The sequence below is a fragment of the Phalaenopsis equestris genome, unplaced genomic scaffold, assembly GCF_001263595.1.
Source record: "Phalaenopsis equestris unplaced genomic scaffold, ASM126359v1 Scaffold000030, whole genome shotgun sequence".
In the NCBI taxonomy this organism is placed as follows: Eukaryota; Viridiplantae; Streptophyta; class Magnoliopsida; order Asparagales; family Orchidaceae; genus Phalaenopsis; species Phalaenopsis equestris.
In genome coordinates this window covers 1114218-1126258 of record NW_018164472.1, presented here as the reverse complement: position 1 = coordinate 1126258, position 12041 = coordinate 1114218, and the positions used below count along the sequence as shown (strand labels likewise).

The 12041-nt window shown below is 34.1% G+C and overlaps 1 protein-coding gene across 1 annotated transcript; it reads left to right on the top strand.

Moving 5' to 3' along the window:
- The first annotated feature begins 8464 nt into the window (after nucleotides 1-8464).
- On the top strand, nucleotides 8465-11439 carry LOC110018668 (laccase-3-like). Its single transcript, XM_020716056.1, has 4 exons — nucleotides 8465-8621; nucleotides 8693-8844; nucleotides 8937-9181; nucleotides 10142-11439. The coding sequence occupies exons 1-4, from the start codon at nucleotides 8502-8504 to the stop codon at nucleotides 11338-11340; spliced, it is 1716 nt and encodes a 571-aa protein (XP_020571715.1). The 5' UTR covers nucleotides 8465-8501; the 3' UTR covers nucleotides 11341-11439.
- The last annotated feature ends 602 nt before the right edge of the window (nucleotides 11440-12041 follow it).

The window sequence follows — 12041 nt, the reverse complement described above, 5'->3', positions numbered from 1 at the left end:
ATATATATATATACACACACATTTTAATATTTAACATATTTGATTTAAAATCTGTTGTGTCATAAATAGTTCAAATCAAATAAAATTTAATTTTAAAATATAAAATGTATTTTTTAACTATATTATGTCTATTTTTTTGAGGAATATTTGCCTCTAACGTCCATTAAAATATCTTGTTTGCATCTATTTAACTGTTTTATTTATTATTATTATTATTATTATTATTATTATTTTCTATATAAATACTAACGGTATCTTTAAAATAAGAGTTACCTTTAAGGCAATTACATCCCGACCACCCGAAACTTACAATTTATAAATCAACCTCCCTCTTTCACCCATTTTTCAAATTTTCGCTCAAATATCAAAATTTATCGTAAAACTCCAACCCATATTTTTCACTTTTATCAAATTCACAACAGTTTGACCGTGATATGCATAAATACATCAGTTTGGCAATTAAAAAAACTCTTCTAGGTGCTTAATTTATAAATATCAATATTTCGAGGGATCTGTATGTAATTATCCCTAAAATTTAAATTTTTTATTTTTTTTAAATGTACTTTAAGCAATTTAGTAACTTTAACCCTATTTGGTGATTTTGCCCACCTTAAATGTTAAAGTTATTTCCACCCTACCTAATATCATATAATTTCCAGTTAACAAACAATGAATCAATAAATTTTACTCAAAAAAATAAAAAAATAATAATAATAATAATATAACTAAACAACCAATCATATGTTCATCAGTGTAGTTTGCAGATTGCTTTGTGTGGAAATCAAATATTCTGCCATTATGTCACCCTCCATTCAGGTAGAGATGTTGACACATGCTTTTATTTTCTCTTCTTTCTTCATCCCTAAGTGGCATATTAATTAGTACCTGCTTGTTGAAAATTGGGAACAGCTGCATGTGAAAAGAGAGATTTTTCTCAAAAAAAAAAAATTAAAAAATTAAAAATTAAAATAAATAAATTTCCTCCCACCAGCAAAATTTAATCTTCACCTAATATGCATGAGTCTCATCACACCAAGAACATCTTCTGCTTTGCTAAGCAACTTGCTGAACAAGACATGGATGATAGCCCAAAGGATTAGAATGATGCCTCGCCGTCCGATCGGCTGAAACTAGCTATTTTCTTGTTATCTGCAGGTCTGATAATAGGCAGGGTTTTTATTATTTGATTAGTGGGGTTAGGTGGGTGGAAGAGAAGCATTTTGCTGCAAGTTATTAGTATTAAAAGGCATGTTTGCTAAACGAACAAATAAAGTTTTGCAGCGTTAACGGATGAGAATTGAAGTGTTGTTTGATTATGTTGTTTATTTAAGAGAGGAAATGTGTGCATGGTTGACAAAAGTGAATCAGGGAAGATGGCGACGGCTACTTTGAATTGGTTTGAGGACAGACCACCAACTTTTTTTTGTTTGGCAACAGTGAGTCAGTTAACGTGCCCTCATGAACTAGTTTGATTCAAGCATTAAAATAATGGTAATAATAATAATAAGATTCTACTAGAGGTAAGACATGAGTCCTAAGAAGACAGGGGGTGCGAGAGAAGAAGATGTTAAAGAGATTTTGAGATAGAGCGAATGAATCTGCGGTCCAGTGGTTGGGCCGTGTCTCGTTTGGGCGGCGAGAGAGGAGAGTTTGATTTGCACGCTAAACACTAACTTTAGTGCCTTTAAGTTCACCTTCCAAATAGAAAGTATGAGATTGACTTTGATGTGGTGGAGTTTTTTGCACTAAGTGCTTGGTCAATATTTTTTCATTTGTTCGTGATGATGAAAATAGGTATTGTATAATTGATGTTGAGTGTGGATATATCTACCAGTTTGCATTAACTTGGTAGATATATGTCTATTCCGCCGAATTAATGTGATTAACTCAATCGATTTTATTACCATCTCTTCTGCCATTTACAACTCACGATAAATATTAACACCCTACTTGGCCAAAATGAAATGCACATGAAGTTCAAAGAATTAATCATCGTCCATTTAAATCACATAAGGAAACTATCACATACATCTATCCTATAACCCCCATCCCAAAGAAGAAAGGGCGATTACTCGCAAAACATGCTTGAACACACAAACCAAATAATTTGATATAAATGAAATTCAAAGTACATAAGTCTAAGAGATATAAGCTAAAAGCACAAAAAAATAACTCCGGCACTTCTCTCCTGAATAGGTTGAAGACACAATCACACAAATTCCCTCAATCTACTCTTCTCTCTACTCGATTACTTTTCCTAGGACTTCTTCAATTCCTCTCTCAAAAAAAATGACAGAAGAAATGTGATGGAAGAGCCCCTTTAACTTCGTTTAACTTCGTTGTGAAAGCTTTTAAGATTTATTTCCCTTCATCTTAAAGTCTGAACTGCTCTAACCGTCAATGTTAATTTCGGGTGCCAAGGTGCCTAGTGGCTGGTGCTTAGGCGCCAAGCTCTTGGTTACCAGAGCCTAAATCTGATGCATAAGCACCTAATATCACTGTGTCTAAGCACCCATAACAGCGCTTTGGCGCCCAATGTCTGGTGCCTAGTTTCCATGCTCTCCCTCAAAATTTAAGGTATCTGGCACCTAATCGCCAACATCTAAGCACATAAGTGCCCAATTGTATATTTTTCCTTCTATCTCCATTCTGTTCCAATTTGATTCTTGTTGTTTCCCTTTCTTGCTATCACCCAAAAAAAATAATTAAAACTTTCCTCAAAGTACAGTATCTTCATATAAAATTTAAAAATGCATGTAACAACAAATGCAAAATTAACAACACATCAAAATCCTCAAACTTAAGGGTTAATTGTCTCCATGTAACAACAAAACATAAGTAATAGTTCTTGTTGGACAAAAGTGAAATGAAATTGATTCTGTGACCACTTATAATCAAATTTCCAAAGAGACTGAATTTATAAAGAAAAACTTTTATTGAATTATTCTGACACATGTGCTTCATAAAACTTTAATTTTTTTCAAATGTTATTCAATCACATATTCACTCCAATTGATTTAATAACTTGCTAAGCTAACATAGACTAGATGTAAAATTCAAGAGAATTTATTCCTCTATAAGATAATTTGCTAATAATTCGTAAACATATATATATACATATATATATATATATATATATATATATAATTAAAATGATGTTAAAGAGATTTCAATTTAAAAGAATAGTAGTAAAACCAATTTTTGTTATGGTTTCTTTTTTTTTTTTCATTTCTCTTTCTTTTTATAGGATGAATATTTCAATCCAATTTCTTGAAAGTTAATTCCTTTTTTAATTCACATCCTAGATGATTACTATATTTTGATTAGTCTTTTAATGATTTTAAACTTTACTAAAACCCCCCTTAAACTAAAATACTCCAACAACCTATTATATGCATTAAATTATTAACATAAAATTCAAATAAAATAGGGGCTAAATTTTCAAAAGATACATTTATATGTTATTAACTTACATAATAATCAAATCTTCTTGAAAATTAAATAAGACGATAAAATAATCATTTGGTGAACTTTCAAAGATCATTCTGCATCAAGTTCAGTTTAATTCAATAAAAATCTAATCGTTATATAACTATATTTCTTCGTCTATTTAAACTATGGTGATACAAAATTCATTCCACTCTAAATATGTCAAAAAGTATCAAACTATAGTATTTTTTTTTACATAGAAACAATTACTAACATCATTCATCCCCCTAAATTTAATCCCAAGCAACTACAAAAATAAAAAAATAACGAAAAGCATATAACAATAACAACAAAGATACATGTGGCATCTGTACAAGTTAACTCTTCACAAGTAACGAATATGAATAAAAAAACAGTAATAACATATGAAATTGCATCAGTACAACAACAGAAAATACATAACAGAGTTTCAATTAATTTTAATAATTAAAGTTCAACAACAACAAATAACAGAAATGAAAGTCCATATCAAAGTAGAACAAGACATATTATAACCAAAACATAACTCAACATTAACAAAAACATTTTAAACAACAAGAGTAATAGTCAAGTGAAACCAACAAAAATATCTCATGAGCACAAGCAATAGCTAGCTCAATCATCACCTCCCTCATCTTCTCCTCCTCCACCTTCTCCTCCTTTTTCTTCCTCTTCGTCTTCCCCCTCATCTTCTTCCATAGGTTAGTGAGTGTTTCATAAGGCTGATACGGAGAGTAAGTTGAAAAAACAATCAGGTTCTCTTCTCCTAAGCATTGGTTTCTCCTATACATCACTAATTAGGTTGCCTGATAATTTTCCATATAATCAAATTGATATTTGTTTTGTCAATCCATATGCGCCACTCGGTCTGACAAAGCATACACCTCTACCTATATAATGGAGGTATCATCCTCTAGCCTCTCCAATCGCTCAACTATTGAAGCCATACAATTAGATGGGTATGGCTTAGAGGTAAAGGAGGAAGGTCGGGAGATATCATGAGAGGGGATTTTTCATAGCTTTTACAAAGATATTTACACATAGTTATACTCTATATTTTTATTCATTGAATGAATGAGAATATCTACAATGTGACTAATATGATTATTGTGGTTATTTTGATTGATTTCTTATAGATTTGATATGGATTTCTATGAATATCATGAGTACAACTATGTTGTATTATTGTATTTTTTAGAATAACATAGTTGTATTTTATATTTTTATTTATTAAATGAAAGGGAATACCTTAATTGTGATTTAGATGTTTGTATTAATTTTTTTGAATATTTTTTTAATTTTTATTTGAATTTCATGTAGTACAATATGGTTGTACTACATACTTTTACTCATTGAATGAATGAGAATATATGAATTGTGATTGCAATATTTATTTTAGTTATTTTGAATGTTTTTTTTTTAGATTTATATGTAATTCGATAGATATCTTGTGTACAATCATGTTGTACTCTTGCATTTTGCAATACAACATGATTGTACTTCATATTTTTTATTTATTAAATGAAAGAGAATAACTTAATTGTAACACAAATGGTTGAAATAATTATTTTGAATGATTTTTTATAATGATGATATTGTTGTACTCATATATATTTTTAGTACAACATGATTATACTTCTTGTTTTTATTCATTGAAAGAGTATGCATAAATTTTTCTTTGAAGAAAGAGTATAACTTCTTCAAATAACATATTACAGGTTTCTTTGGTATAGGGTTGTTTTTAAATTTTGGAACAATTTTAGATTGGTTACATTTAAAATCCTCATCATATTCATTCCATCTTTATTTATTCATGTCCTTCTTCTATCCTAAGAAATAATCAGTGATAGAGCTTGTACGCTTAGAGATTTCATGATAAACATTTTTTATAGAGTCACTCATTTAACTAAACATGACCATGAAGATTTTTTCTGTCATCTCGGGTCATGGTTGCTCATACTCCTATTTTGAATCACATTCACTAGTACATTTGTAAAATAGTTTTTATATTATTTTTTAACTCGTACATTTGTAAAATAGTCTTTGTATTATTTTCTTACTAGTGAAGCAATGCACTCTTGATGGAATCTTCTTAGAGATAGGGGGTAAGAGGCAATGCAACTTCTATAGCTTTCCTCATTGTTTGATCTTGATCAATGATAGTTATTAAATGTTACTAATCATTCATTGGGAACGACTCTTCTGATAAAAAAATTAGTTCAAATAAAATATTTTATCAATGATGACCATTCCTAACAAAAAGTGCATAAATTAAATTATACTTAATAAGTTGATAACTTTATAAAAATTATCACATCTCTGGAGCAATAATAGTCAATCACTGTCATGAAATCGTTAAAAAAAATTAATTGATCTATTTGGCTCATACAAACGTATTATCTCAATAATTATTCTTTTCTCCCTTTTGGACATAATTAAATGTGACTTTTTAAAAAAATCTCACATTCAATTCTCTACTCCTATTTTCTCAATAAGCTACCTGAAGGTACCAACCACTCTAATTTCAATGGGTCTTTAACCACGACACAACTGCTTTCCCTTTATTGATGCCCCGATATGATCTTAAAATATGTTAATCACCTAGTTTTGTCAATGAATGATTATGATATTTTATAAATTTATTAACCTTTTAATTACCTCCCTGATCAACGATAAATCTAATCTTTGTAGGATAACTAGTTCTAGTATCTATTTTTCGAAACTTCGCTTTGCTATTTATATTATGAACTTTCTTAAAATTATTTTTTTAGCATAATTTTTTTTTTTTTTGGTTTTATATCCTTTATGATTGACTATTAACTGACATGATCCTTTCGAACACCAAATTATATGTGATATGCATAAATAGAGTAGAAAGCATATCCATTGATCATTTTGATTTATAAACAACAATTCCAAATAATTTTTTGTAATCGGTTCATAATACGTAGGAAATGGATATAATTGGATGGATGTTCTTACATCGAGACATACTTTTGTTACCCTTAAAAATTATTATACAACTTGCACAGTGTGTATAACTGCATAACGTGTCCAACATGCACAACACGTATAATATGTATAATGAGTATAACGTATACAACGAGTACAACATCTATAATTTATAGAACATTGTACATATTATACTTGTTGTATTCATTGTATCCTTTGTACACATCGTACAAGTAGCCTTCTTTTAGATTTAGCATTTATCTAGTCTTAAATATAATTAATCCACAAAGGTGACATACAAATGAAGACATGTTCTCACAAATATAATTAGATTCTGCATTTCCTTACATTGCTCACAGATCCTAATTTTAAACGGGTCGAAGCCGGATAAGTGCCAATCCTAGATTGGCATCCGAGCGCGATTCTACCTCCAGATTCCGCACATACTATTTTCTGTTCACTTCGAGCCAATTTGCTATCTTTCACAGCCGACTTAGATCCAACAAAACTAACTTTTCCTTGCTTCTTACCTAATAAAAAATGAGAGATGTGAAAGTAAGAAAGCAGCAATTCCCTTCCAAGTCATTAACATTTGAAAGGCAAGTTAGCTGAACAAACACCACAATCCCTGCAGCATAACGGAAATGAACTGTAACATATGATTTGATCAGCCATATTTTATTCAGAAGGAAGATGCTCCCTTGGTTGACAAAACAGGATACTAGAAGATGGCCCCAGTTCGTTTGATTTAGTTTTCTGGGTATGCTGCCAACCCTCTTTTACTCTTCTATAGAAAAATCAAACTTCCATGGACTAATCATGTTATTAACAATTTAATAATTTGAAATGAACAAAGAATATGGTGATGGCCACGGCGATAGCTTCCTGAATTGAATTGTCTTCATTCAACGTTAATAGAATTGGTTTTAATTTCCCAGGTCTACTGGTCCATAAAACTCATGCCAACTGCACCACGAAAGACACACCAAGAGTACAGCAATATAATATTTATAAAAATTTACATAAAATTTTCTTTCTAATATTATTTATATATTGTCTGAGAAGAATTTTTGCTATTCATCTCATGAAGTGGTTACGTGACGGCATAGGAGTTCTAATTTAACTTCCTTTTAGAAGTACAGTATTTCTCTATCATTAACTATGGATTTATTTACTGTAATTTTTTCAAGGATGCAGGGCACCTTATCGTTTCTAATATAAACATGATTACAAAATTATATATTATGTCTGTCCACAGTGTCTTGATGAAAAGATCGTTATTTTAGGTGTCGAGCGGGCGTCATAAATGAAAATGAACACATGCACTCTTATGTAATGATGATCTTTTTCGGTAGCGGGTTTGCCCCGGGCTAGTCATACCACTTCTGAAGGTGGGTTGGTTATATCGCTTCGTCAGATGGGTTTGGTTCCACCACTTTGACAGGTGGGGTTGGTTCTTTTCATGCGCCTCCAAAGCCCCCAAGTTCTATTGATCATTTCGTCTTGCTCATCTATAAAACTGTCTCAAATACGTACGACTATATTTTGGTATATTGATAACATGATCAATTCTTACAAAAAAAATAAATAAATGGAGGTGTGGGAGAGTTAATCATCCCTCCCAATTGAATCATGGGTCCTGGTTTCATGAAGAGCTCATGCAAAACTGAATAAAAGTTTAATTTTACTATAAAAGGCAGAAAAAGAAATAATAATAATAATAATAACACAAATGGACCCATAAGATATGATTTAATGGAAAGCAATGTTTATAATGATGTCTCCGTCCTCACAAGTCCAAATTCCAATGTGGAAACTTGTGAAATAAGCATTGCTGAAATACTGCACGTCCAGGCCAGTGGGTGCAACAACTCCTACACCCTTCATCCCCAAATAAATAAAACCATTCAAATTTTAAAAAAACATCTGCTCCTAAACTCTAAATCATCAAAACCTAATCCGGCCAACCTCAAACAACCCCATGCCCTTCTTCTTCTTATATAAGTACTGCATCCCCTTCTCTCTTTCCATTCAACAACGAGCTCAGCTTCTTCTTCAAGCTTATTCCTCCGAAGCTGAACATGGAAGCTCTCCCGTCCAGTTCTTCAAGGCAAAGCCTGCTCTTCTTCTTCCTCATTGCCTTTTCTCTCCTCCTCCTCCTTCCCAGCTCCAATGCTGCAGTCCACTACCATGACTTCATTGTACGTGTCACCTACTCTAAGCTTATTTAGGCTATATATGGTGTTTTATAACTTTGGTTGGTTTACATTAGGTCCAAGAAACGCCAGTGAAGAAGCTGTGCAAAACCCATAACATCATCACCGTTAATGGCCAGCTCCCCGGGCCGACCCTTGTGGTGCGCAATGGCGATACATTGGTGGTCAAGGTGGTCAACCGGGGTCAATACAATGTCACAATACACTGGTACAAATCTTTACTTGTACACATGACATATGTACATGTAAGGGTTTATGTAATATGAATTTGTGAAAGTTTTTATATTTTGATGTTTGTAGGCATGGGGTTCGACAGATGAGGACCGCATGGGCCGATGGACCTGAATTCGTGACTCAGTGTCCGATTAGACCGGGCGGACATTACACATATAAGTTCACGATTAAGGGTCAAGAAGGAACGTTATGGTGGCATGCACATAGCTCATGGCTTCGGGCGACCGTGTATGGAGCTCTTATTATTCTCCCGGAGAAGGATAAGGGTTATCCTTTCGCCAAGCCGGATAGACAATTTCCTATCATACTTGGTAATTGTTAATCTTTTATTTATTAGAAAGCTTTAATTTTGATTAGTGTGCTAAGTTTTTCTTTTTTAGGAAGCTCTAATGATAATGTATGTGTGATTCGAACTCGTGATACACGATAGAAAACTAATTAAATCCCCAAACACTATAATACAAGTAAGAACTCCTAATGTGTTAAGTTTGGTAATTAAATTTGTTAGTAGTGTTTTTACAAGAGAGACACAGAGAGCATGCATTAGCCTAGGGCCCACCCCACCAAAGAGTATAATTTGACCATATGCTGTGGTATTATTAACACTTGGCAAGAAATGAGAACTTATGATGGCTTCAAGACATGCTTCACACTTTTTTCCCCAAGGAACAAAAAAAGATCATTTTTATCATCTGATATCCACTTTTTTGGAATATTAGAATTTAGACCCTTGCAAATATTTGTCATTAGCACGTTATAATTCAAATGCAAAGTAGCAACATTTTATAATGCTATTTATTCGAGGGTTTTGAATGGCCCCACCACCAAAAGTTGTTATTGACAATAATTCCTACCCTATAAAAAGCAAAGTAAAATAACATAATTTCAAAATCTAGGCTTTTCAAAAGTCGTTTGGTAACTGCCTCTATTTGCTAAAATAGCTGTCTTTTAAAAAGTCAGATTTTTATTCTTTACTCCTCAATTTATAAAATTAAAATCAATATTATTCTAATTTAATCAATTAAATAATTTTTTTAATAAATCCCAACATTTTTAAATTAAAAAAAATTAATTACACACATACCACATGAAATATCAATATTTATAAATTAATCCTCTAGATGATTTGTTTGAACTACCGAATAAAAGAGGGTGGTTTATTTGTAAATAGCAAGTTCTTGGTGGTGGTCTTTATGTAATTGCCTTTTATTTGTAATTTGCTTTTTAACTAACATAAGCTCTCGTTTCTACCGACAACCAACAAAACTCAGGTGAATGGTGGAACCGAGATCCCATCTCCGTCGTCCGCCAAGCCACCTTCACCGGCGCCGCCCCCAACGTCTCCGACGCCTTCACCATCAACGGCGAACCAGGCGACCTCTACAACTGCTCTTCCCCAACCACCACCATCTTCCCCATCAAACAGGGAACCACCAACCTCCTCCGCTTCATCAACGCCGCCCTCAACACTGAGCTCTTCATCTCCATCGCCGGACACTCCGTCACAGTCGTCGGCGCCGACGCTTCCTACACCAAACCCTTTACCACCTCCGTCCTCATGCTCGCCCCCGGCCAAACCACCGACGTCCTCCTCACCGCCAACCAACCCCCTTCCCGCTACTACATCGCCGCCCACGCTTACTCCAGCGCCCAAGGCGTCGCCTTTGACAACACCACCACCACCGCCATCCTCCAATACGATTGCGGCTGCTTCCCCAAATCCAACCCCCCCTCCTTCCCTCTCCTCCCCGCCTTCAACGATACAAACACCGCAACCTCTTTCTCAAGAAAGTTCGCCAGTCCTTCCACTGTTCAAATCCCATCCCCTGTTACCGATAACCTTTTCTTCACCGTCGGATTAGGCCTCCTCCCCTGCCAGCCCGGAAGAACATGCGGCGGCCCCAACGGCACTCGCTTTGCCGCCAGCATAAACAACGTCTCATTCGTTCTCCCATCAGCCGTCTCCATCCTGCAAGCACACGAGCTCGGTGTCAACGGTGTTTTCAACACCGACTTCCCTTCTTCCCCTCCGATTCAATTCGACTACACCGGAAACGTGAGCCGCGCGCTCTGGCAGCCGGTGCCGGCAACTAAAGTTTACAAATTGAAATACGGAGCGGTGGTTGAGTTGGTGTTGCAGGGGACGAGCATTGTGACGGCGGAGAACCATCCGATACATCTCCATGGATATGATTTCTATATTCTGGCCGAAGGATTTGGAAACTTTAATCGGGCGACGGATACGGCGAAGTTTAATTTGGTGAATCCGCCGCTGAGGAACACGGTGGGGGTGCCGGTGAACGGGTGGGCGGTGGTGAGATTTGTGGCGGATAATCCGGGGGTGTGGCTTCTTCATTGCCATTTGGATGTGCATATTACTTGGGGGTTAGCAATGGCGTTCTTGGTGGAGAATGGTCTCGGAGAGCTGGAGGCGTTGGAGCCGCCGCCGTTGGATTTGCCGCCGTGCTAGAAGGACTGGAGGGAGATGAGGAACGAGGGATTACAAAAAATGTGTTTTTTTCTTAAACGGAAATTTATATAAATGGCACCCAATTTTTATGTATTTATATATCTAACACCAAAGTTTTGATTTTTATATCCTAAACATCTTTTCCTATGTATTTCAAATATAGGAAAATATGATTTAGGTGTAAAAATCAAAACTTGGGTGTGAGATAAATAAATGCACAAGAATTGGGCGCTATATATGTAAATTTCCCTTTTTTATTTTTATTTATTATTATTAATTTTTATTTTGTGGTATTGGTGACCGTTTATTGAAGATTTCAATTATCTAATTTGCATTATTTTTATGTTTATGATTTGTCTTGTCACAACATGTTTGGTCTAGTAATAAAGATATTTATTTTTGATAAAAGTGGCGTTTTGATGTGTTTTTGTGAATTTTGGGAGAGGTGTGGAGGAAAAGGGTTTGATGGATTGATAGTGGTTGTATTATTTGAAACACATTGTAGCATTTAAGTGTAAGTTTAGTTCTAAATTGAGGTTGCTTTATTAATTATTAATGCAAAAATTAATTTATTGAATAATCAGTTGATAAGCTGATTAAAAATAATCTGCTGATAAGCTAGGTGCGGTTAAATTTTTATTTTTTTAAAAAAGTTTTTTTAAAAAAGTCATATCACTGCCAGAAAGCTCCCACCGCATCTA

What these genes read in the sequence shown, in the direction of transcription:
- LOC110018668 (XM_020716056.1), top strand. Translation starts at nt 8,502, where the DNA reads ATGGAAGCTCTCCCGTCCAGTTCTTCAAGGCAAAGCCTGCTCTTCTTC. An exon ending in TCCACTACCATGACTTCATT is followed by an intron (nt 8,622 to 8,692) that starts GTACGTGTCACC and finishes GGTTTACATTAG; the next exon opens with GTCCAAGAAACGCCAGTGAA. An exon ending in TACAATGTCACAATACACTG is followed by an intron (nt 8,845 to 8,936) that starts GTACAAATCTTT and finishes TGATGTTTGTAG; the next exon opens with GCATGGGGTTCGACAGATGA.